We start from the raw sequence: 24822 nt of genomic DNA on the forward strand, positions 1-24822 counted from the left end.
AGATCTGGATTAAAGGCAGACAAACAGAGTCCTCCTTGGATGCTGGTCATTGAAGAAAACAAAATAGGGCTGACCCTTTGGTCCCTCAGCTTTTATACTGAGCACGATGCAGATGGGATGGAAAACCCTGTTGGTCAGTTTTGGGACACCTGTCCTGTCTGCTCGTTCCTGCAGGTGCGACCCCTCTACGCTTTTCCGCTTCTGACCCTCTGATGGGGCAAATAACAAAGTTAGCTGACCTTGCTTGTTATAGCAACAGAACTATAGAATTGTCTAGGTTGGAAGGGACCTTTTGAGATCATCAAGTCCAACCATCAACCTAACACCACCAAAACCACCACTAAACCATGTCCCTCAGCGCTACGTCTACCTGTCTTTTGAATACCTCCAGGGATGGTGATTCCACCACTTCCCTGGGGCAGCCTGTTCCAATGCTTGATGACCCTTCTGGGGAAGAAATCTTTCCTAATATCCATCCTAAACCTCCCCTGGCGCAACTTGAGGGCCGTTTCCTCTTGTCCTGCCGCTTGTTACTTGGGAGAAGAGACTGACATCCACCTCGCTACAACCTCCTTTCAGGTAGTTATAGGGAGCGATAAGGTCTCCCTTTAGCCTCCTTTTCTCCGGGCTAAACGACACTGGGATGGTCCAGGAGCCTCCGGGGGGGGGCGGGATGGGGCGGGACGGGGGGCGGGCGGGTCCCCGCCCGCCCCCCGTCCCGCCCCATCCCGCCCCCCCCCCCGCCCCGCCCCGGGCTCGGCGCCTCCCGGCTGCCGCGGCCGCTGAGCGCGGCGGCCCCAGCCGCCACCGGAGGGTCCTACGGTGGTCGCCCGGAGAGGTGAGTTTCCCGGTAGGTCGTGGAAGGGGTTGGCGAGGAGCTGGGGAGGGCGGGATGTGTCTGTGGGGGGGGTGTGTGTGTGTGTGTAATGCTCGGAGTGGTCCCAGGGCGGGCAGCGATGCGCGGTACCCGGCGCGGGGAGACATCCCCAGGGTATCCCCATCCCTCCTCCGGCCGCTTTGCACCTGCTGGTTCCTCTCTTCCCCCCCACCCCATCCACCCCCGTTTTAGGGCTCAGCTCCCCTTGAGCAGGAGTCCCGGGGAAGTTAGTCGGTGTCGCTCACCTTTATTCAACACCCACCCCTCCACCCCCCAACCCTCCACCCCGTCGCAACCTGGGCACCGGCTGCGACTCGGTGCTGGGTCCCGTTGACACCCACCAGCATGTCTGAAACATCAGCTGCCGCCCCTCTTGGTGTTTATTCTTATTCCCAGTATTTACACAGCAGTCAAATAGATCTTTGGGGTTATTTCCTTTCTGGTGCTTGTTTTAAACCATGCGCTGTTGCAAAGGAGATGAAAAAAAGCTGTTATGTCAGAAGGAGATCTGTGCTGTTATGTCATTTCATAATTGCCTCAGAATTACAAATTATGGCCTTAGTCTGCTGCTGGATCTGCGCCAAAGGACTCTTGCATCTCTTAAGGGTTTGGTTTTTTTTTTTTTTCCTTTCTTTTTTGTCAAGAGTTGAGAATAGTGGCTTTTTTTTGTGGCATGGACCCTACATGTTAAGTTATTCCAGTCCATGTCTTTACAAGAAAAAGTATTTTCACTTAATGTAACTGTTCTGAGCAGTCAGTCTGATCCACACAGTCAAGACATTAAATCTTGGCTAGTGACAATGAGAATTGTGTCCTTGCCGAAAAGTATTCAGCTACACTTTTTTGCATGAGCTGAAGCGTTTTCTCTTCATTACTTTCAAAGTTCTGATTCTGCCCAGAAACGCCATTGCTGTTTGGAGGTAACAGACACATGGAAAATAGCAACCTTCCAGCTTCAAACTAAAGAATATCAGATTAACGACAGAGAAGGGCTCTGCAGTTCAGAGATGCAGCCTCTGCGAGAGCCTCAATTTGTGCCAGCACTTAGCTTGTAATCACAGAGGCTAGGTCTGCCCTACCCTACTACGCTCTTGCAGTTCTACTGCTCGCCGTGGTACCACTTGGAGGAAGAAAATGTGATCCTGCCAGCTGTTCCTTTTGCCGATGATGTTGAGGGCAGCAGGAGTCCGCAGGAGGTCAAGGCAGGTTGCCACCGCGGGGCAGAGAAGCTGGGCAGGGCTGTCACCCTCAAGGCAGGATGCTCTCCTAAGCTGTGCCACCGGGGCATGTTATAATACCAACTAAAATACCAATTTAGTCTGTTGTTTGGAAGGCCGGGCCCACTTCTGCATCCTTCCTTCCTATGGTGACGTTAAGGATTTCTTCATGCTGCAACATGTATTTGCCAGCTCTTGGAAAAGACGGATCTTTCAGAGTCTGCCGGGCTGTGTGTATCAAGTGGCATATTACAGTAGTATATTGTTCTTTAGATGCATAATTTCACTGCCCTCTTATGACCTAAAAAGCACACAGAAAATAAACAAGGGTATATTGTTCGGTGGGAAGGATGCAGAAAATTCTTCTGCCTTAGCCGTTAGTTAGGGAAAGGTTACTTTTTAAGTGTTTCTCCCAATTGTCAGAGAAATGACATGGCACATGTGAGCTTGGTTTTTGCCAAGCAGGCTTTATTTGGAAGGTGAGGCATTTCTGAACTTCTTGGTCACCTTGGAACTAGTTACGAGTGCATAGCAAAGTCCTGCCCAAATCTTCTCTTCTAATTAATTTGGCCGGAGGCCATCCTAATTAACCTTGAGGGAGTTCAGGGGTGGGAGAGCTTGGTATGAAACAATTGTTCTCTTGTAATTTGCTGTTCACAATGTGTTGACCAAGCCACGAGCTGCATCCCTAAAATCCTCTGGGTCTCTTGCTGAAGCCATTACACTGGTTTATTTGGTTTTTAACAGATGTTGTTTTCCACTTCTTGAGTGGAAAGGGTTATCTCACTTTCTGCAACCTTGTTATTGTGCTTTGTTTGAAGAGCCAGTGGACTGGGGCTTGCTGGGGAAGCTTACTCACCAGTTCCAGCTATGAAGGAAGGGGTTGGTCAGCCTTTCAGCAGTCTTGATGCGATCGTTAAGGTCTCTGTGTGAACTGATGGCATCTTTTCACATCTACCTAGAGATAACCCTCAGCTCTGCTGGTACTGGCAGTGCCTGCAGAGAACAAAAATCAGCAGCAGCCTCTTCGTCGCCCAAGTGCATTACAGTTAGGATATTAATAGAATTTGTCAGCCCTAGCTTGGACCATCTCAAATGGTGGGGCAAGGGAAGGGGGGTTGAAATGTGAGCTAGTCGAAAAAAGCAATGAAAGTTAAAGGCTGCGTTTTGCTTTTTGAAAGTGCGAGGGTGCCCTGCAAGTCACCAAGTGCGTGACAAAGGGGGAAAAATTAACAGCCATTTCTGAAATTTTGAGATGGTCCCTCTTCCCTCATCATGGTTATAGCTGCTCGTGTTGATGGTCCAGGGGGCTCAGGAGCTGGGCCACCCTTTGCCAGCCTGGGCTCACCTCATCGGTAGGCAGCCCTGCCCGGCTCACCCAGTGCCTCGGCAGCAGAGCGGCTCTTGCCTGTAGGCTTCTCCAGTGTCTTATTTTCTTTCAGTGCTAATGCATACAAATGCTACTTTGGCATTTATTTTCTGGTAGTGCAAGGGGTCGGGGGGAAATCCTGCTGAGACTACAAGGCAGGACACACAGACGCAAGAAAGAAAGATCAAAGGCATCTATAATACAGGAAGAAGCAGAGGGTCAATCCAGAAGAGAGGGCATTTGATTATACATACAAGGGTAATATAAAAGGGATAACAACACAGGAGAGGATGGTAATGTCTGAAAATGAGTAAACAAACAGATGCATAAGACTGTGCTGAGAATTTATTTACTCCAGCAGACACAATCCTTATCTCTTTGAAAGAGGAGAAGACCACACCAACCTTGGAGCGCCTCCGCTCCCAGCCACGTTTGTGAGCGGGAGAAAGTGTTTGTTTATGGATCTCTCCTCCGTGAGCCATGGCCTGATGGGCTGGCCCGTCCTGCTGTGATTAGTAGGATGCTAATGTGTGTAATCCTTTTGATCACAGAGCCTAGGCTCTATAAGTCATGTCACTGTCACCTCAAAGAAGTTCAACTATGTGACGGATCCCTTATTAAAAATTTGTACTTCGAAACATTTAATACAGTCATTATTGAGTTTTGGGGTTTTTTTGGTTTGTACAGATGGAGAGCTTTTCTGGTAAAAAACACGCAAACAATAATAGTGATCCATGTAGTCCTAGTGTGGGAGTAGCTTATTAGCACTTTGCCATAGGTATTTTAGGTGGGATGATTAACCCTTAACATCTTGATTTTAAGATGTGAACAACAAATGTGATTCCATGTGCTTTGTTCCACCAGAGTGGATTGCTCTGTACAGAAGTGCCGTAAACAGCATGGAAACATTCATCCAAGTCCTAAAAAATACCCTCTTCTGCAGTTCCTTTTTGGGAGGGAAAGAGTTGGCTAATTACGCTTTGTTTAATAAATGTACTATTTTGTTCTCCTGTTGCGACAAACAAAAGCTGTCATTTGAGGAAATACACCATATGCTGCCAATTGGTCGAAGGACTGGTTGTATCTGGAGCACAGAGTAGCAGTGAGTGCTCTTTAACAATTGCTCCTTCTCTGAAAAAAATCTGGACCGATTTCAGTGGAGTAATGTGCCGCTCTGTCATCGGTGGAAGCGAGCTGTTGACATTTTGAAAACCAGCTAATACGAGCAGCAGTATCTGTGCATGCGTGGACGTTTCCTCTCTCCCTTTACACATTTACTTCTATTTGGATGCTTATGAGCCTCGGCGAATCAGTGTTCAGTCGGGGCTGGATTGGTCCATGGCAAATTTAAAAATCAACCTTATTTCAGATACAAACTCCCATCCATGCACCGTCAGACACTTATTTTGTCATTGTGTGAACCCAGTACTGAAACACCTATATTACTTAAAAAAAAAAAAAAAAAAGAATCTAGCTCTCTACCACTTTTTCTTGGCAAATCTGAGAAGCCAAACTTTGAAATATGATCTGAAACCTCCTAACAAACGGGGCTGGCAACCCCTGGAGAGCAGCTGTCACTCGTTAAGGTCTCCCCCAGGAGATGCTCTGTGCTCTCTCTGATGCCACAGTGGGTTTCCTGATGCATCTGCCTCTGTGAGATACAAGACAGGAATAACTACCTTCTCAGAGTTAAGTAAACTCTTCGAGACTCACTCCTCTTCTCCTCCCCACTTCCTAATTTTATTGGAGACACGTCATATCGTTAATTTATTCCCTGGCACAGTTCCTCAGTGATTTCAGTGAGGACTTTTTGCTCAGAGAATGCAAAGAGGATGTGAGCTGTAATTTTCACTGTCTGTGAATCCCTGCGTTAGAGAAAAATTTGAACCCTCCTGCTCACAGGTAATGAGGGTTAAACACAAAAATGCACAGATTTCTTTTTAATTTCTGTGAGATGAATGGGAGAGACTGACCTGGGAAGACATATGGAGCCAACGTAGAGTTGGCTTATCTTCCAGCAATGACTTTGGCACATCTTCCCATACAGTCAGCAGAGATGATTGTGCATTTAGCACTAGCAGCTTTGAAGCCCTCGGTATGGTGTTGGCTGTAATGGGAACTTTCTTGAAGCTTTGCCTGGTGCGCGTCCGTGATCTGATATGGGCCCTTTGGTCAGGACCCCGTTCTTGTACCTCCGCTCAGCTCATCTACTGCCTCTTCTCTGCTTGGGATCCATCAATGTGTAGTGTGTCTCTTGTGTCTCAGTCTCCCTATCCCTCCCATCCCTGGAGAAAAGGCAAAGTTTCCTTTGCCAGGCCTGCCTGCCCTTGGCACCCCTCACTGTTCCCCGCAGTGCAAAGGGTGTCAGGTAGGTCACTGGTGGCATTTTGTGATAAAGGGTTGTTCTACTTCGGACAGTTGTAGCGGGGGCCGGGGAGGCACATTGTAATTCAGGTGAGGTGGCTATTCATAAGACTAGGAATCTTGTACAGAAGAGTTCTGCTTTTCTTGGAAATGTGTGGGGCACACCAACAAAACAATGCCCTTTTTGTGGGGAGGGAGAGGAAGAATGTTGAAATGTTTAGTTTCCATCCCAAGTCTGAGGCAGGATCTGCTTCATCTGCACCATTCCTGACAGATCTTTGTTTAGCCTGTTCTTGAAAACCTCTGTTGATGGAGATTCACAGCCTCCCGGCGTAACCAGTGTTTAAGCATCATCATGGCTAGACAGTTCCCCCTAATATCTAACCTAAATCTCCCTTTCTGCATGCTCAGCCAGTCCCTTCAGTTTTCCACATCCGCCGGGAGCAGCACAAGATTATCACTGCCTTTTAGCAGCCTGACAGATTTGAAACTTGTTATCATCTCTCATTCTCTCACCCTCATTCCTCCTCCTTTTTCTTTCAACTAAACGAGCCCACTTCTTGTACCCTCTTCTCAAGGGGTCACACTTCCTAAACTTTTGATTCTTGTGAGCAAGTGGCAGGGAGAAGCCCCTTGCTTGAGGTAGGGCCCAAAATGGGATATAAGGCTGAGAGGAGCAAAGAGCCTGAGATGTGATGCTCCTCTTAGTGTATCTCCAAGCTCATTCACCTGTGTGTACCAGGCCCTGCGCTACTCTTGGTGTCTTCTCTCTTTGCGGCTCTAGCCCCTGAGACACTTTTGCAACAATGCTCCTGTTTGCACTTTTACATTGCAGCCTTCTTCTTCAGTACAGTGCTTTACACCTGCCTGTATTGAATCTCAGTCATTCATTTCAGACTGGGTCTCTAATTTATTAAGATTTTATTCTAATTGTAATCCCTGAAAATGCTCGCGGCATTCCCTACAGATTTGTAATTGTAATCTTTATTCTAATTTACAAGTCATTAATGGAAATACCAAATAGAGCAAGACCCCAGGCTCAGACCTTTACAGGTTGACATTGAAATTACTAACTATTCCTTGAGTACAGATTTGAAACACTTGTATACCCACCTAGAGTAAATTATACCTAAATTCTATTCACCTGGTTTGCATATATCACATGCATCCATCAAAAGCTTTCCTCGTTCCAGTGTGTGACTTCTACTGTTTTTTCCTCCCTAGTCACTACACTCCCAACACCGTCAAAGAAGAAAATTAAATTGATTAGACTTAATTTGTTCTTGACAAGTCTGTGTTTTCTGTTTTCTCATGACTTTATCATGTGGGAGTGGATGCAGCTGCAGTGCGGGGCGGGAAGCAGGGAGCTGGAAACGCCGCTGCTCCTCCTGGATCGCATACTCCCTCCCTCCCGCTCTGCGATAAATCGACACCTGTTATAAGTATTTACAAGTGGGTTGAATAATAATTTGTCTGAGTCGATATTAAAGCCAGGCTGTTTGTTCCATGGAACCTCAGATCTGTCTCCTTCCCCGCTTTGTTTGAAGTTAGATAATATGTTTGCCCCTCGCCTATCCTTTGAGAATTTCTAGAACGTATTTTACTCATGGCTCAGAAGCTGCCCTGGCTCGTTCCCTACTCCTTCCTTACTCCTAGCCTATGCTTAATTAAGCCCTGCCAAGTTGAATCCATCCAACTTACATTAATATTCTCTAATCTCTTTTTCCCGTGTTCTAGACTATGTTTGCATTAAATATCTCATATTTGATCATAGTGGACATTGTTGTTGAAGGCTTTTCAAGCACGTGGATTTTATCTTTCCCGGTAGAGCGTGTGTCTGCCAGCCAGTGAGCCTGGCGGTGGTTGTTTCCGCAGTGGAGGGCAGGGGCATGGCACAGCAGCCTGTCTTTTACAGTCCCATCTGACTTTATTGTCCCAAAAAGGATGAAGTGATCAAGGCAAAAGCCTCATTTAATGTGTTTCTTTTTGATAAGCTGTGTCATATGTACCCATGCAAAGCCAGAGTGAGAAAACAGGAGTGATTACAATGGCCAAAGACTTACATATTCTCCTGGGACGTAGCTCAGGGTTATATTTAACCTACTGAGCGAGTAGTACCATCTAATATTAAAACTTCTCCTACAAGACCCTGTTTTCCATTGCTGTAGTCTGTCAGGCTTTTATCACTTGATCTGAGCCTTTCAGGTTGTGTCTCTCTCTCAGGCTAAATTTATTTTAATATCATCAGCTAAACCAATTCAACCATTTCCAAGAAAAACTAGGGGGGAGGAGGGAGGAGAGAAGGAATGTTGTTTTGCCCACATTAAAAAGGGGAAAGAAAAGAAATCCTCCAGCTGTTTGATGGAGAGCTGCAGTGCCATCACATTCAGGAACAGGATCTATGGTGACGAGGCTCGGAGACGTCCGCACGTGTTCTGGACAGACTTGTCTCTGTCTCCAGCCGCTCTGTTTTCGGGGGATTTTTCCCTCCCCTCCACCAGCACCCCCCAGCCTCTGGTGCTTAGCAGCCCACTCGTGACCCAGCCCCGTGCGGGGATGGTGCTCGTGCCCTGACCCCTCCAACCAATGTGTGAGCAGAGCCTGCCTGCGTAGCTGGGCTGTCCCCCTAATAAGCTCCTAACTAAGGGCTGTCTCCCTAATGACAGCTCCTGCTTGTTCCAGGTGAGATGGAGTCTCAGACCTGGGAGCAGAGAGCAGGCACAGAGGTGCCTCTGCTGGAGATGTCGACGGAGCAGAAGCTGGTCATCAGGAGGGAAAGGAGGAAATTGGGGTGGTGGATGTGAACCGAGGACTGGTCAGGAGAAGGTGTAAGGTGTGCAGGAGGGCAGAGGTGGGCTGGCTAGCACGGCGGTGGGCAGAGTGCTGGAAGAGTGGCCAGACTGGTGGCACCGTGAGGTGGGAGGGCAGGGAAACGGTGCTGGGCGGTGGCAAGAAGGACAGGTGGGTGTGGGAAGTGGGAAATGAAGGCAGCAGGGTGCATGGTGGTGAGGAGTTAACAGAGGTGGAGGGGTATGGGGCTGCCTTGGTCTTGGTGCTGGATTAGATGGGCAGAAGGATGGAGGAGAGCACGGTGGACAAATCCCTGCAACCCATTTTTTGGCTCATCCCATGTCTTCATTGTGTGGACAGCTGACTTGCCACACTTGGGTTGATGTGCAGAGGCACTAAGCTCTTGCAGCAGTTGCTTTAAACATACCTAGTTCACTTTTAAGGCTAAGTGCTTTAAAAAATCAGGCTGTAGGCACTTCAGACCGGGCGCCTAGAATGGAGAGGGTTGTTTTCACTTTAGTCTGTCTGCATAAATACTTCTGTCTGGCACACGTCTGATATGAAATGGGAATAATGTCACCCAGACGTGAGTGAAGATAAGCTAGCTTAATGTGTGACCCATCTAGATAATATGCTTTGTAATTCAGATGCCTGCTAGTAACTCTGTCTTCCGAACAGTGTTTGGATAGCTGCTGTAGATAAAGACTAGCATCACCTAGCCTGCACGTCAACCCAGGCAGGAGTCCTGCAGAATTCAGTAGCCTGAAGTCATGTAATTACAGACTGCAACAACTCGTGTGTCCACGCAGGGTGCCTTGATTTTGGCAATTCATGATGTTTGTACGCTTCGTTTTGCAATTATGAATCATGTTCCCTCGATGTTTTCTTTTCTGTAAAGTTGTTCAGAACTGCTTACAAAAATGTTACAAATACTTCTGCCCAGGCGGGCAGGGCGAATCATGCGCAAGGACTTCAGGGGTCATACCCAAACAGCTTAAGGGTTGCCACCTTCCACTTCAAGTAGCAAGTATTTGAAGGGCAGGAGAGAGGTAACAGAGGGCAGCCAGGGCTAAGTTCTCTGCCAGTACGTGGGTGCTGTGCCAGCATGCTCTCTGGAGCCAGGGCTGAAGGAAGGAGCACGCCGTTGGGCTGCTGGAAACACCATGCAAGGAGGGTTCAGCAGCGTGCAAGCCATTTCGGAGCGTGGAGGTAAGAGCTGCTTCTGCCGCTGCTGCAAGTGTTGGCAGTCATGGTTGCTGGTACTGCTCATCCTACAGGTGGTGGTGGTGGTACCCCTCCAAAATAATAAGGTTTGGGAACCTCTGCTACTGAAAAAACCCTGCAGATAAAGGCAGACCATCAACAGAAAGTAGTGCTTTTCCCCCACTGAGAATGGGCTCCAGAAGCAGCGCAGAGGGAACTCTAGCGTCAGATTTCTTCAGGCTATCTTTCAGGAGTGCTTTGGGCTTTTCTCAGGGCCAGCAATGAGATCCCCGCTCTGGGGCAGAGCACCCCGAGCCGAGGTGCTCTGATGACGTTTCCATCTGGTGGTCCCATTGTGTCCCGCTCGCCGAGGCTGCGGGTCCCCATTGTGTCCGCCTACAGGGGGGCTGACGCCGGTTTCCGCCACTCAGCCCGCGCTCGTTTCTCTGCATCTGAGAGCACTGCTGAGAAGTTTCCAGAGAAAAGCTTGGCCCCCGTTTCCAGTGTAATGTGGAGTTGCACCGGCTGGTGGGGACAAGTCGGAAACGCTGGCAAGATAGCAGGCATCCTCAGGAAGCAAACCCTATCAGAAAGCACTGATGTCATTGGCAAACAAAACAAATGAGCGCTGGAAAAACAAACTGTTTTCCAGCCTTGTTGATCTTCCCTCAAATTAGAAGCTCTGCACAGCCTTTACTCTTTGGCCCAGTCTGACAGATTATTTGCAAGACAGTGCTGCCGCAACGGTTTTGTTACTTCTGCCAATCCAATTCCTTTGATTTCATTTTTTTTAGATTTATTTATCTAAGGGAGGGTGGGAAGAGTGTCCCAGCGCTGCAGCCAGGTTTGGAAAGCTGGCCAGCATCCTCGCGGACGTTGGGCGCTGGCATGGTTGATGTCCTGCAGGCTTTGCTCGGCAGGGTCTCTTGCTCCCCTGCCCCTTGGCCAGGTCCCATGTGGGGGGACGGTACCTCCTCGTGACTTCTGCACAGCCTTTCGAGGCACATGTCCTGCTAGCATGGCTAGCAGCCACTTGCCACCACTGCTACCTGCTCCTGAGAGCTTGTGCCATGGGCACAAAGCCTTTCGCCATGTGGTGGGTCTGGGGAGAGCTCATCAGGGGGTTTGGTGCCGAGGGCACCACAGCAGGTAGAGGGCTGCAGGCTTCTCCTCTTTATTTGTTCCCATTGCGGAGCTGCAATGGGCACAGCGAGAGCACCCGGCTGCCAGCCAGGCTTTCTCACCACCCGTAGCACCCCGGGGTTTTCCCTTCCACATGTGGTAAGTTTGCAGAGCAGGAGGAGACGGTTGCACCAGTTCCTCACGGTGTATTTCCACCCCGCTGCTCTCACCACCTGTGCCAAAAGGAGGATCAGAGTAAACCCCATGGGCTGGAGGTTTCTTGCCCACTGGCCTCTGCCTCTCTGATGGCCCCATGGCTGCAGTGCACAGCAGAGAGAGGGTTAAGCTGCGCTCCAAGCCAGCCTGACAATAATAGCAGGAAAAGCACATTTCTTCCTTGCACCTGCAAGCACTCTGATGGGCTTTCTGCTGTTTATGGTAGTCACATTGGATCTTTCTCTTGTTAGAAGCTGAACAGCTCTAGCAGCCAGCTGTTCCCCTTGCTCTGCTCGTACCTGGCTCCCTTGCGCAGTCCAGGGTGGCGGGTGGATGGAAAATCAGCCTTTTAGGTCAGTGTTCAAAAATAACCCACGAAGCCTTCCCTTCCTTCCAAGAGGGAAGGGTCCTGCTCCTCCCTGCTTTCTGCCTGCTTGTACTTACTGCTGGCTCGCTTACTCAGAGCGCTTACTGGGAATTTGGAGTCCTGTTCTCGCAAGGAATACTCCTAAATTATCTTCGGCAAAGAGCTTTATTTCTCTGTTTTTAAAGGGTGTGTAGCGTTACATGTGTGAAAAGGGAAGAGATTCATTAAGCTCTAGAGACAAACCGGTTTAAGCGCTCAGCAGGCTCTCGGGCTGAAAAGCCACTTCTGCAGCCTTCCAGTTTACCAGTTAAATTGTGGCTCTGCATGAAAATTGTGCCTGTTTTTCCACACTGCGGGCTGTCCTGGGGCGAGCTGTGGGCAGCGCAGGGCAGGGGCGGCCGGAGGGTCCCTGCGTGCCCGGGAGCCGCACACCAGGCTGGCCCAGAGCAGCCGGCCCGACCGGCTCCGCAGGCTGCAGAGCATCCAGGAGACAGGGCGGGAGCAGAAAATGGATGGGGCGCTGGATAGGCACAAAGTGGCCGTAATATATGGAGTGCTGCACCACAGAAATTGGTTTATATTCTAAGCCAACCCATCAACTGCTGTGTGTACGTAGCCTGAGAGATTTAGTACTAATAAATGTGCAGCAGCCGTCTCAGTAGTTGCTCCTTCTAAAGTAAATTATTGTAAACAGCAGTGAACAAAGTTTTCCCTTTCTTCTTGCGCAAGAAGAGCATTAGAGCCCGGTGTAGAAAATGCACTTGCTTTTCATGACCTTTGCAGAGACGATCTCCTTTTGAGCAGCTGCCAGTGCTGGGCTCCTGTCCCTCAGGTAGACCTGCTGCTACTAAGGACACACACTACTCACCAGGCATGTTAAATGAACTCTTCATGCGGGGAAAATCATCTCGAGTGTTTCACATTTTACATAATGAATCTATTTCTGTGTGTTTCACTTTTTTATCCACCTTTTTTTTTACTTCTTTCTTCTGGTAACACAGTTCAGGCATGGAGGAGCGTATCAGGCTGGGTCTGTTGTGCACAACCTGCAGAACAGATCATTACCATCCACTCATTTTGAAGCCTTGGAAGAATGGGTATCCTGTAATTGCTGTAATAAGCCATGAGAGTGGTATAGACAATAGAGATTGTTTCCAACCAACTAATTCAGTTTGCTGGATCTTTGCTGTAGTCAGTGCAGAACTGAGGGCTGTCACTGGGAAGAAAAATCTTGACTGTCCCATGTCTTGGAAATCACTGAGACACAATAGACACGGGCATCTCAGGTTGTTTCCAGTCATTTTAGCAGTGGAAGTGTGCTGTAAAAATAGCCCGTACTTGAAATCTTAGGTTTTGTATTATTCTAGTTGAGGATTACTGCTTTCCAGCAGGCCAACGCAGGCAAGAAAGAAAGCAATCTGTAAAAAAGGCTGGTTAGCTGGGGTACTGCATGGTATTACCTGGGTTTTTCATGTGGTTGTATAATTTACTTTTGTTCTCATGCATATTTTGTCCTTGTTCATGTGAACATTTTTTCTTAATTGGCATATGCCTCTCCCTGCAGCTCTGCATAGTGCCCTGCAACCCGCCCCCTCCTCCCGCAGCAGCGTAAAGTGTAGTACAGAGCACACCTCTCCATGACTGGAGAAAAATTGTATTTTAAGGAAACGCCTGACTCAGATTGTGGGCTTACCTCCGGTGCTAAGATTTTTTATTTTTTTTTTTTGAGATCACTCAGTGAAATCTGAAAGCTGCAATCACCAGTGAATTCTTGAGTGAAACGGCCTGAGTCAGCAGCAGCGCGGCATCTGCTGCTTGGCTGAGTGCGTGGAGGTGTATTGTCTGGGGAAGGTCAGCACATGATTCATCAGCATCTGTATGCACTTTGCTTCATCTATTTTATTATAAGGGTGGAAGACTGAGGCCAGGGGATGAGGGTCTGAGCTTCAGCAGCCTACCGGCTGATCAAAGATATCTTTCCTCGTTTCAAGCAGCCTTCTGTTTGTTTTTGGTTTTGTTTTCCAGTGATGGATCCTGCTGGAAAGAGCTTTCTGATGGCACAGCTGTGAGGGAAACCAGCACAATATGTTCAGTGTCGAGGACCTCCTGATTTCTCATGGATACAAATTGTCAAAAAATCCCCCTGTTTCATATGAGAACAGATACGATGGATACCGGCATGAAATCGCGGGGAACAGATCTGCTCAGAGAACGCTGAATGGTTTTGAGGCAGAATCGAGAGCCGGGGCATACAGCAAGAAACCTCTGGTGAAAACCAACTCGAGCAGCACTGAAAGCAGCCATGGGAGCCAAGGGAGGCAAGCAGGTCCTGGTTACCACCATGACCTTCAGGGTTTGTCCACTTTTCATACTTCAGAAGGGGGGTAAGTTTCAGCATCATGCCATGGCTTTGCTTTCTCTTCCTTTTGTTCCTGACAGATAACTAAGCATGACCCTAACCCTTGACACCATCTTCCTGTGATCCTTTCCTGCTCCCATACTAGTGACCATTTCCATGCACTGCCAAGTCCACACACCACAGCGGCGCATCCATTCGCCTTCTGCTAGAGTGAGGCACTTGGGAATATTGGGGCGATGGGAGGTGGCCGAGTGTGGGAAAGTGTCATTTACTAATATGGTCTGTATCAGAAAGGCCTTTCTGGTGGGCTTAGAAAAGCTCAGTTCAAGTACAGTAAAAAAGGGGGCAAAAGCTCTTCATTTTCTTCAGTTTTAAAAAACTGAACCCAGCTTCAGCCCTATACACACCCTGGGCTTTGCTGGAGATTCAGCCGTGTGCATCTCTCGGTGGGTGTTCCGATGTGCACCAAGGACTCTCTTGTTTTTCTAAGGCCGCTCTCGAGGAGTAAACATGAGAAGGTGCCTGAGTGTTTCTTTTTAAAACAGCTGAAAGCCAGTGGAAGCTCTTATCGTCACTCCATAAAACGTGCTCGTACAGCCGTGGCTGGCTGGGCGCGGGGTACGTGCGTGCCGGGGCTGGGGCAGGCCGGGCAGGAAGAGCTGTGTGTACACACCGCGCTCGGCCATTGTTCTGCGGCTATTTGAGGGCTGCAGAGGAACAAAGGAAAGGGGCTAGAGCAGGACTGGAAGCCAGCCCAAGCGTGACCATGGTGTAGGAGGAAAAGCCCCTTCCTCCTGCCGAACGGGCTTGAAACTGAAAGCAGGGCAAAACGCCGCCGCCTTGGCAGCTCGTCCTCTTACGAGGACCTTCAGTGACATGTGGCAAAGGCACGTGTCCCCTGACTGCTGGGCTTGGCTGCTCTTTCCCTTCATATCTCTTCCCCTTGCACGCCTGTTTGCCTGGAGCAGGAATGGCTGCTGGCTGCCAGCTGGGATAACGGGCAGGAGGACACGTCAGCCTTGTAAAGCAGTCCTAGGGCAGCAAGTCCCAGCCATGATGAAGGTCCCCAGGTGGAACCTTCCCTTCTAGAGAATGAAGGACACAGGTTTAAAGGTAATAAGGAGGATCCTTCATGGTGTGTTTTGGGTGAAGTAAACTGGATAGCAATAAAGTGAGGAAAGGTACTGAGAAAGACTTCAAAGCAGGGGAAGAGAGTGTGCGGCTGTGTCAAGGAAGGTGGCACTTGGCCTTGGAGATGAGTTGACAACGTGGAGAAAAACTGGTATGAAGAAGATATGGCTGTGCAAGGCTGGAAGCGACCACAGCTGGAAGCTGCATCCCTGCCTTCCGCCTCACCAGGGGCTTCTGTGGGGACTCACATGTCTGCCCCACATCTCAGACGTGACAGATGTATCTGTAACTGCTGGTGTCGGCCAAACTCAAAATAATGTCTCTTTCTAACATCTCAAAATGCAAGGGGTGAGATCTGTCAGTCTGCAGTGTGGTTAATTATATCTTGGTTTTTAAAAGTGGTTTTTCCCCATAAAATAGGGAGCACAGCCCCGGAAATGGCTTTGTCACACTTTCACAAAAATAGAAATATTTTCTTACTATTATTGTTAGAGCCCAGTGAGCCTATTGGGAACTCTTACAAAGCACTAGCAGGTACGAGCAAGGTAAAACCTTTGTATCAGCCATCCCTGGGTGTGCAGAGGACCTCTGGTGTCGCGCGCGACACTGCCGCTGTCCTGCTGGAGCGAGCTCTCTGGGCCCGATCCAGGAAAGCTCTGCAGCTTCAGCGCTGGAGAACCCGTGTTTCAGTTGCTGAGCTCCAGGGTGGCAATCCCCCTCCTGACCCACTCCCCTGCCCTGGGGAAGCATCTGAGGCGTGGGGCTGCCAGGCCAACATGAGCTGCTTTAAAACAGAAGAGTTTTGTAGTGGCCCACTTTGGGGGGTTTGGGCCTGTTGTGGGCAGGCCATAGTGAACTTGGATCTTGCTGTCTGGTTTCTGGACTGTCCCAGGAAATAGGTTCCAAGTTCTCAGGCTGGGACAGAGCTGCACATTGTGGATACTTGGGGACTGTTTGGGCCCGAGGAGGGGACAACCACCCAGCAAGGTCCAGCACAAAGACACTGCTCTTTGGGTTTCGCAGGCTTCCTGCAGCGATCTCCTGACGCTGCCTTCCCAATGTAGCACAGTGGCAGGAGAAGGCCAGAAGATACAGTGTGTGTGTCCCAACTACCTTCACAAACCTTGACCAGTTCCATGGCAGTTTGGACCATGACTCAGGCTCCTCAGCTAGGGAATTACCTACACCACACTCATGCTCAGATCACTGATGCAGAAGAGCTAACTGCCCTCCAAACACCACAGAAGTGAGTGGTGTTGCCCACCTTGTTTCTGCCTTCACAAAGAGGTTTGCAGGGCTGAGGGTGTTTCATGACGGTGGGGGATGATACTGTTGTCTCCACTCATTGGGATTGTTCTGCTGATCAAACCTTGCTGAGGAGGAGGAAGAGAGAGGCTTCGTAGCAACTGCAGGTGGGCACATCACACCGCCCGCTGCTGCTGCTTGCAAGGGGAAAGTGACCCCCCAACGGAGCAGGGAATTGATGTTTTGCTCCATCACATTGTTCTTCAGGCGAAGTGTAGGAGCAGATGGTGGGAGGGCTGTCCTGGCTGTCCTTGCTTAACTGAGCGTTAGGAGTTTGCACAGTAAAGGTTTCGAAGAGGAGATGAGGCGAAGAATATGGGAAAGCTGGCCCCATGGATAGAGATGAGAGGGTTCACAGAAGGAGAACTCCCTCCTGCTTCTCTCCTGAGTGAAGAGAAGAGGCAATTTTAGCTGTTTGTGTGGGAGGAACTATGTTGGTAGCTAGCAAATTTAGAGATAAATAGATAGCATCATTAATGAGATTACCTGCTGGAAAAATTAGAAAAGTGTACTGGTGTTTCCCAACGTTGAGGCGTGGAAGAGTGTATGTGAGGATAGGATCCCAAAATAGAACAGAAGCTGCCAGTGTCCAGAGCAGCCCTCTGAAAATTTTTCCCCCTTGCTGCCAAATCCTGGAAATTTCTTAATGGCACCTCCTCGTTGGGCACAAAGTCTGTCCCGGTGCCTGTGGCCCACCCACCCTGAGCTATTGGGTGCCTGGCGCCTTCTGCTCGCATGATGGCAGCCAGAAAACAGGGACAGGAGGTCCCATGGTATTGCTAGATAGCCCTGCAGTGGCCTCATTCTGCAGGGGTTTGAATTCACAGCCTGTGCCATGCTCCTTCACTTCTAGCCCCATTCTGTGGGTCGCACAAGGTCCTGTTGGTCCAGCATTGCCCCAGGGAAACCGAGCGGCTTCAACCCATTGCTCTGAGAGGGGCAGCTCAGTGAAATGCAGTCATGCAGCTGGTGCAGGGCGGACTGACGGTCTCGTTTCTTCCAAAGGCCTAAAATTCATAGAAAGCTATCAATAGCAAATTATTTTTTTTAATGGTTTTCATTGGATTAATTTTATATAGAATCAATTCAAAGCACTTTATGACAGCAAATGCGATATTTGTTAGAAGAAGGTCTGTTAGAAAAGAGTTCATAATTTAAAATCTACCTCCTTGGTCCCATGGGACCACTCTGTCCCTGGCACTTAAATCTTCCTGGTTGGTCCCATGGGACTGCTCCATCCTTGGCACCCCTCCCAGCTGTATCCGGGTGCGCATTTCTTCGTGCATCAGTACTGTCGCATCATGGAGTGAGACCGAATTGTGTAGTGGCATGGTTGGAGACTAGCTGCTGCTAAGAGGGATCGTGCAGGCTCTTCGTTGATAATAAATCAAGGATGCAAAGACCGCAGCATGACTGGCATTCACCATCCAGAGAGGTAGCATTGCTGAGGCTGTAGTGGAGCATTTTGAACTTGGAGCGTCTCCTGGATGCTTCCCTTTCCCACCACTTCATTTGACTGCAAGACCCAAAAGTGTCATATAGCCCAGCAGGAGCCGCTCTGCCGCAGCTGCAGCCACAGGCAGTGTGGTTGTGCTCTGCTGCCCTGCTGCAGTGCCTGCTGCCTGCACGTGTGCCCAAGCCACTCTCCATCTCTCGGAGCAGAAAAGTGTTCAGGCTGGAGCTAAGCTGGAGGGTCCTTGGGGAGACTGTGGAGCACGCTCTTCCCACTGCACGGTGCAGTGCCATCCTCTCCAGAGGCTTGCAGGGCCAGACTTCCTGTGTAACCACCTCTAGCGCCTGAGCCAGAAGCTGGAGAGACTGGTGTTGTCCACCTTGTGAGCAGATCATAGAAAAGATCAGGATTAAAATGCTGTAAAAACCTCCCTTTAAATGCCTTTACTACATTCTCATTGCAATGATGACACAGTACAGGTCACAGAGGTTTCTATCATGTTCAGAAATTTATTACTGGAGCCTAGTTATTAAACTTTTAATATTTAAAAATAAATTTAATCTTTTAAACAGCTTTTAATAAATGGAGGAACATCCTTTCTGTAACTGAAGCTGTCCTAACTTAGGGCTAATTTACTTTAATGTGTGTCTGAGCTTGGGGTTTGTTTTTAAAAAAGCAAACTAACCAAAACTCTTCTGTTTTACTCATTTCCTAGGAAAGAGTCGAGTAATGCTTCCTTCCATGTTCCTGATTTCCTATTACATCCTTTAAACATCCATTCCATTCCTGTGCTGTTAGTTGCAATTGTTGCAAATCTCAGCATTATTGTCTACCATACCTCCTTCCCACAATGGTTTTTTATTTGGGTTGATAAGAATTTGGGTGTACTTTGGGGTTGGTTTTTTTTAATGGTGAATTAAGCAATGCAACAACATCTCTGGAAATTTGAATATCGAGATTTTTAAATGTTTTTCTAAAAGACATGCTACCACTGGAGCAGGAATCATTTTGGGGAAGTCTGATGGCCTGCATTGAGCAAGATGTCAAACTAAATAATCATAACAGTCTCTGCTGATCTTGAAATCTATGACTCTGTACTTCCTGCGATTTCTCTAGACCCTTCTACGATGATTGTTAAGACCAAACAGAAAAAGCAATCTGTCCATTCCCTCCTCCCTGCTACCCTGTTTCTCACCTCGTTTTATAAATGCAGACACAAATGGTGCCATAGCAACATGGGGATGAGATGAGAAGGTAGATTTGATAATCTTCAGAAGGCGGCAGCATTTGTTCAGCTGCATGTTTCCATATGCAGGGAGGTATGGAAATGTTCATTGTTACAGCAATCAGCTTTCCAATATAGGAGGTGTCCTGTTATATCTCACTGATTAATGAAGATGTCTGTTACTTCCTGGGGTTCAGCGATCGAACTGCACTTTGTGCTTCAGGGGCAGAACATTTTATTCAGATGTTAAGTCTTAATCCACTTGAATTAATATGAACAAGATGCTCCTTATCCCAGTTCAGTTTTTAAACTTTTATAGTCACAGGATGAAGTTAACATACATGTGAGAAAATTGCTGTGAATCTGAATTGCTTAGTTTTCATTCCGAATTTTGAATTGTATTATGTTTTCACAAACTACTATTTGAATAGATAATTTTTTTTTCAGTAAAAAAGAGCCAAATGACACTGTTCATATACCTTGGGGTGGAGGGAAGAGAAAGAAATTCTTGGGTTCTATCTACATACTTGTCCTATTTCTGTCAATTTTGATTTTTCTTTCCAGTCTTATGCTGGTGGCAGCTACATAGTGTAAAGGCAGTTATATTGTTGGACACCTTAGGTACAAGAACAGCAGAACATGGTTCAAGTAGAAGATTAATTATTTATATAGAAAGGTACCAATTTTGTTCAGCAGTAATGTATTAAATAGTTTACAGTCTGTTCAGAACACACAAAGAACCTATTCTGTTCATGTAAATCTGTGTTCTGAATTTCTAATCCCCAATAAAATGTCTAATGTCTTTCATATTTCAGTAATAGATTGCTGGAGTTAATCCATCTTTTATTTAACAGTGTTATACTTCTTTTGAGGTATTTTAGATTTCAAATATTGGTTTCATCTTATTCAGAACTGTGCTGAGACATCACCATTGTTGTGGCATGTATCATTTCACCCAAAGCACTTCGAAGAAATTCATTCCCTTTGAAAGATGAACAAAAATCAACGGTGAAAATGACATATTTAATTTCAGCTCTTGTACTAGGATGCAAATCATGCTTCTTACAGAATATATTTTATGAAATAGCCCCCTACCTGTTCTCCCTACCTCTACTTTTTAGCTTTTGATTCCTATTAAACTTGCATACCACAGTAGTCCCCTTGACGTCTATAGATTTTGATGTAGCAGAGTGCAGAAATAAGTTCAACACAAATCATTTCTGGTTTTCTGGTGTCCATCAAGGAGGGCTGTGCATGTTTGCACAGCACGTAACTGTGTGGATTTGTTTCTCTTTCTAACAGCTTTGCATAGCTAACAACATGCCACTAGAGCATCGGTCCCTTCCTTTACTCATATTAATTACTGACTTTTAAATCCTCTCATTAAAATCATAAAGTCATCTGGTAGCAAATAGATTGCACAAACCCCATTGGCATAACTCAACATTTGACCTCCTAATGGCCTTACCCATAAGGGAAAGAACAGGCATCTGTGCAAACTGCCTGGTGACGCTGCATTTCTTTTTCAGGGTTTATGACAGGCCTTCATTAGCATGGTCTTCCCAGCCCAAGACTGATAAAGACCTTGCCTACTGGAGGAGACGAGGACAGGACTTCAGTGTGCTGCTGGGCTATTCCCATAAAGGTGGCGTGGAAATGAAAGGCCTGGCTGCATCCCCGGGGGCACCCCGGCACCCCAAGGAGAGTCAGCTGAAGGTGGGGACGGGCGCAGGGTACCTCAGGAGAAGCGTTTTGCAGGAGAGCTGCGAAGTGCCAGGTGACTGCAAATGGCAGAGTCTGGGGATGGAAAGCTGGAACCAGCCAAAAAAGGTAGGGAGACAAATGTCCGAGGGCGACAGGGAGAAGCTGCTTCAAGAGTTGTATTCGCTGACGCTGGGAGATAACGTACTGAGCACCCACAACAAGGGGAAATCGCAGTCCTTGCCGAGGGTCCTTTCTCCAGAGAGTATGAGGTGCGTGGAAATGCCCTCCCTGAACAACAGTAACAGCTCGCTCAGCGTAACTAAAACCCCCTCCTATCCCCCAAACAGACTGAGTGTGGAACCAGCCAAGCACCACGAAACGGGAGGCCATTTCCTTCCCCTAGTGAAACCCAAGTATGGGAGACCTCTCAAGCCTCCGTCCTACGAACTGCAGCGGCAGACGAGGGCACCTGCAGAAACCATGGGTTTCCAGGACCACTACCAGAAAGACGAACCCATCCCCTACTTAGCCAAAGTTAATGAGCCAAGGCAAGATGCTTGCATCCAAGACTCTGCTTTGGAGCCCCCAGTGTATGTACCTCCTCCATCTTACAAATCCCCGTCTCACCAAAATGCGACCCCACGTCCCCTCAATGAAGTGCCTAGCAACGACGCGCATGCCAGCAGTGATCAGCAGGGTCCTGCGGAGCGGGTTGTCCCCTGCCAACGACCAGCTGCGAATACTTTTGAAGCGGGGGGTGACCCTTGCAAAGACAACCACCTTCCTCACGGGAAGCAAAGCCATGCGCGGCGCCCCACTGACTACCTGCGTTCTGTTCAGTATATTCCCTTTGATGATCCTCGAATACGACATATTAAAATCACACCACCGGAAGGTCTGCAGGACAACGCTAAATACACTGAAAATGCATGTAGTCCCAATTCTGGTGCTTTGCAAGAGAGAGATCTTGAAGTACAGTACAACAGTGCCTTCTTGGATGCATCAAACTTGTCCAATTCTGCAAAGGGAGAAAGAACTTCCGACAGCTCCACGCATAGCAACAGATGGTTGGCACCATCCATCCGAGATCAGGAAAATTGTGCCTTGCTGGACCAAAGAGATAGTTGTAGCACAACTAATCATAGCCCCCGTAATGAAGCCAGCACGGAGTATGCAAAAGGCAAACTTTCTGTAAGAAATTCACATATGGACAGCACCTGTGAGACTGTTACAAAAGTGAAAAAGTTTGAACCTGGAACGGGGATGCAGAGCAAAAAGAGTTCAAAGAAAAAAATGAATGAAACTATATTTTGTTTGGTCTCTATCCCAGTTAAATCAGAATCCAATCTGCCAGATACAGATAGGAACAACAACATAACCCAGAGCCCTGATAAGAATGGGTTTGATAACAATGGGGCTTTGCAAGAACAAAGTCTCTTAAGTATGTCTTCAACAGACTTGGAGTTACAAGCGCTTACAGGAAGCATGACCAATAAAAATGAGTTACAAAAACAAGAGTTGTGGAGACCAGAAGAGTTCAAACAAATGAATGACCTCAGATTTATTCAGCCTGCAAAACACAGAGAGCTCAAATACTCTGGCTCCTGGCCAGGTGATCAGTACAAAGACCAGCAGACACAGACCAGTTTCACTGAAGAACCTACAAGCCCACAATTTTTCCATGGTACAAAGCCTGAGCAACCCACTAGTAACAAAACGCTGTCTCCAAAGCCCCCAGGATGTCCAACATCCGCAAGAGGGTCAAAACAGGTGGGGTTGCCTTCTGATGAGAGAAACTGCAGACAGACCTCTTACGGCATGAAGGGTCAGATGCACCTCAGCCAGTCTAGCAACAGTGCATTTTCCAGGACTGCCACCTCGGTCCTTCAGGCCCCCTCCCCAAAAGCCAACCAGAGCCAGCCCGTGCCTGCCCAGGAGAGGGAAACCGGCCTTTTTCCCAGGGGAGATGTAGTTAAGGGTGAAGCAGGCGCTCCCTGCAACAGTAAAGAGCTGTTTGGGCAGTTCCTATTGAAGCCTGTAAGTCGCCGTCCCTGGGATGCAATAAGTGAGCTAGAAAGTTTTAACAAGGAGCTGCAAGAGCAGGAAGAGAGCACAAGCAGTGAAGAAGATATGGGAAGCGTTGCGGCTTCTCCGCAGGCAGGTGGCCTTACCCAGAGGAGGGCATCCAGAAGCGAGAAGTTGAACCAGGAGCCAAAACACGGTAGGAAATCAGAAATGGTTGTGCCAGAGGTGCCTGTATTTAAGCCAGGAAGAGTTAAAAGTAAGTCTGAAAGTTGGAGCGTGGGGACGGAGCATGGCGGCGAGCCGGGCTGTGTTGGCTCTCAAGGCTCCTCACAGCCAGGAGGGAGCAGTGAAGGAGTCAGGCCAGCAGATGGAAGTCTGATAACAGAAATGAGGATGGGGGAAGCCAAGAGCGGAACAAGCAAGCAGCAAGTTCGTGTGGGCCCTCTCAAGAGAGTTTTGTCCAGTAGCCCAAGGAGTTCATGTCACAGTAATCCTTTCAATAACCCTGTCTTGCAGGAGATGAGTGAAGACCAAAATTACCTAGATTTTGTTAAACTGAGCAAAGGTGCAACTCCCACAAATGATACAGTATTAGAGAGAGGCTCAGTAGTACGCTTGTCACTAACGAAGAGGAGCCAAGGGCGCTCTGAGCCAGATTTGAGGTCAGTGGGACTTGATGTAGCTCCAGGACCTGGTGCTAACAATTCTGATCACTCTTCAAATGCAAATGCAGTGGAAATCCCTGTGAATGAGTCATTGCAGGCAAGAGCTGCAAGAATTTTAGGTATAGATATAGCAGTGGAGTCTCTCCTTCCAGATGACCATGTTGGGTCCCAGCCAGGCACTAGCCCTGCAAATGGTGCCCAGGACTTTGAGTCATCAGTGGGGAGCACAGTAAGTGAAAAAGAAGGAAAAAAAGAGGGTTCATATGAAGGGAGACGAAAGTGTGGCTGGACAGAGAGTGCTCTCTTTGTTGGAGCAGGAGGCCGATCTTTATACCCTGATGAATGCCAGACCACTCCCCAGGAAGCCAGTGCTAAAACACCGGTAACTGAGCAAATTCTTGAACAACCGGCGAGTCCGAGCCAAGGTGAGGACCAAAACTTGGTTTGCAAGTCAGCTGTATATCAGCATTCAGAAAAGAGAGTGAGAAGCACCTCGAAAGTGATAGAGACACTCCAAGGCAAGCTCACTTCTCCGCCGAGCCGGACTGCCATGGATCGCTTAGTGCGGATGAAAGAAGTTGACTCTGTGTCCCGGATGAGACGTCTGAGCATTAAGAGTGCAGACTCAGGAGAGGAGGTGGATGAGGAGAAACTGTCAAGGGTACAAGAGGAGAGAGGAAGCAAACTGGCAAGCTCAGGGGCTGTTTCCAAGCGTGTTATCTCTCTCAGTGAAAATGGATATTTAGGTGGAATGGACAAGAAGAAGATCGACAGAGATTTTTCTTTAGGTAAGGCCCTCTGATGGGAGATCCAAATGGGTACTCTTTCCTTATGTAACAGGCATGATCGGTTTGCTCATGCCCACATAATGCTGCTCAAATAGTAACAGGCTGTAGGTGGTACTACCCCTGTCTGGTTGCCACCCCCTTTGCTCTCCTTGTGGAAGAGATAACGTAAGTGTTCTCTGATCCCATTTTAGGAGAAGTCACTGTAAAACTCACTTGTGATACTGAAACTCATTCACAGAGACTGGAGCGCTCCCTGAGGTCTCATCTCTGTCTAATTGTTTCAGGGAACAGCCAGCTTCAAACAGCAGAATTCAGAGATAGTCACTCTAGTGCCAGTGTTTGGGAACATGTGGTGATTTAATCAGAGCCTCTCCTTGAATACCCATTTTTTCCCTCTCTAATACTTAAGTAGACACATATTATATCAGAGTTCAGAAGAAACTAAAAATAAAAATCTGATGTTCTTCTGGGAAGCCTCTGGGAAATGGCTGCATTAAGGGGCCTGGAAAATTCTCTCTCTCTCATGAATATTTTCCAGATCAGATGTTGAGAATAACTGTTATCCCCAGGTGAAATGGAAAGTTGCCTTTTTCAGTGAACACCTTTTTTTTTTATTTTTGATATTCCTCATCTCTCAAAAGC

General features: G+C 48.0%; 1 protein-coding gene across 1 annotated transcript in view; it reads left to right on the forward strand.

Annotated features, from left to right (window-relative positions):
• Window positions 1-775: 775 nt before the first annotated feature.
• The window catches only part of JCAD (junctional cadherin 5 associated), a 29198-nt gene continuing 5151 nt past the window's right edge, over window positions 776-24822 (forward strand). Inside the window, exons 1-3 of the mRNA XM_074157058.1 lie at window positions 776-838; window positions 13551-13909; window positions 20528-24180. Of these exons, the coding sequence (XP_074013159.1) occupies window positions 13611-13909; window positions 20528-24180 (3952 nt within the window). The 5' untranslated portion in view covers window positions 776-838; window positions 13551-13610. The remainder of the gene's footprint in view (window positions 839-13550; window positions 13910-20527; window positions 24181-24822) is intronic.

Source organism: Numenius arquata, chromosome 12, assembly GCF_964106895.1.
Source record: "Numenius arquata chromosome 12, bNumArq3.hap1.1, whole genome shotgun sequence".
NCBI classification, from domain to species: domain Eukaryota; kingdom Metazoa; phylum Chordata; class Aves; order Charadriiformes; family Scolopacidae; genus Numenius; species Numenius arquata.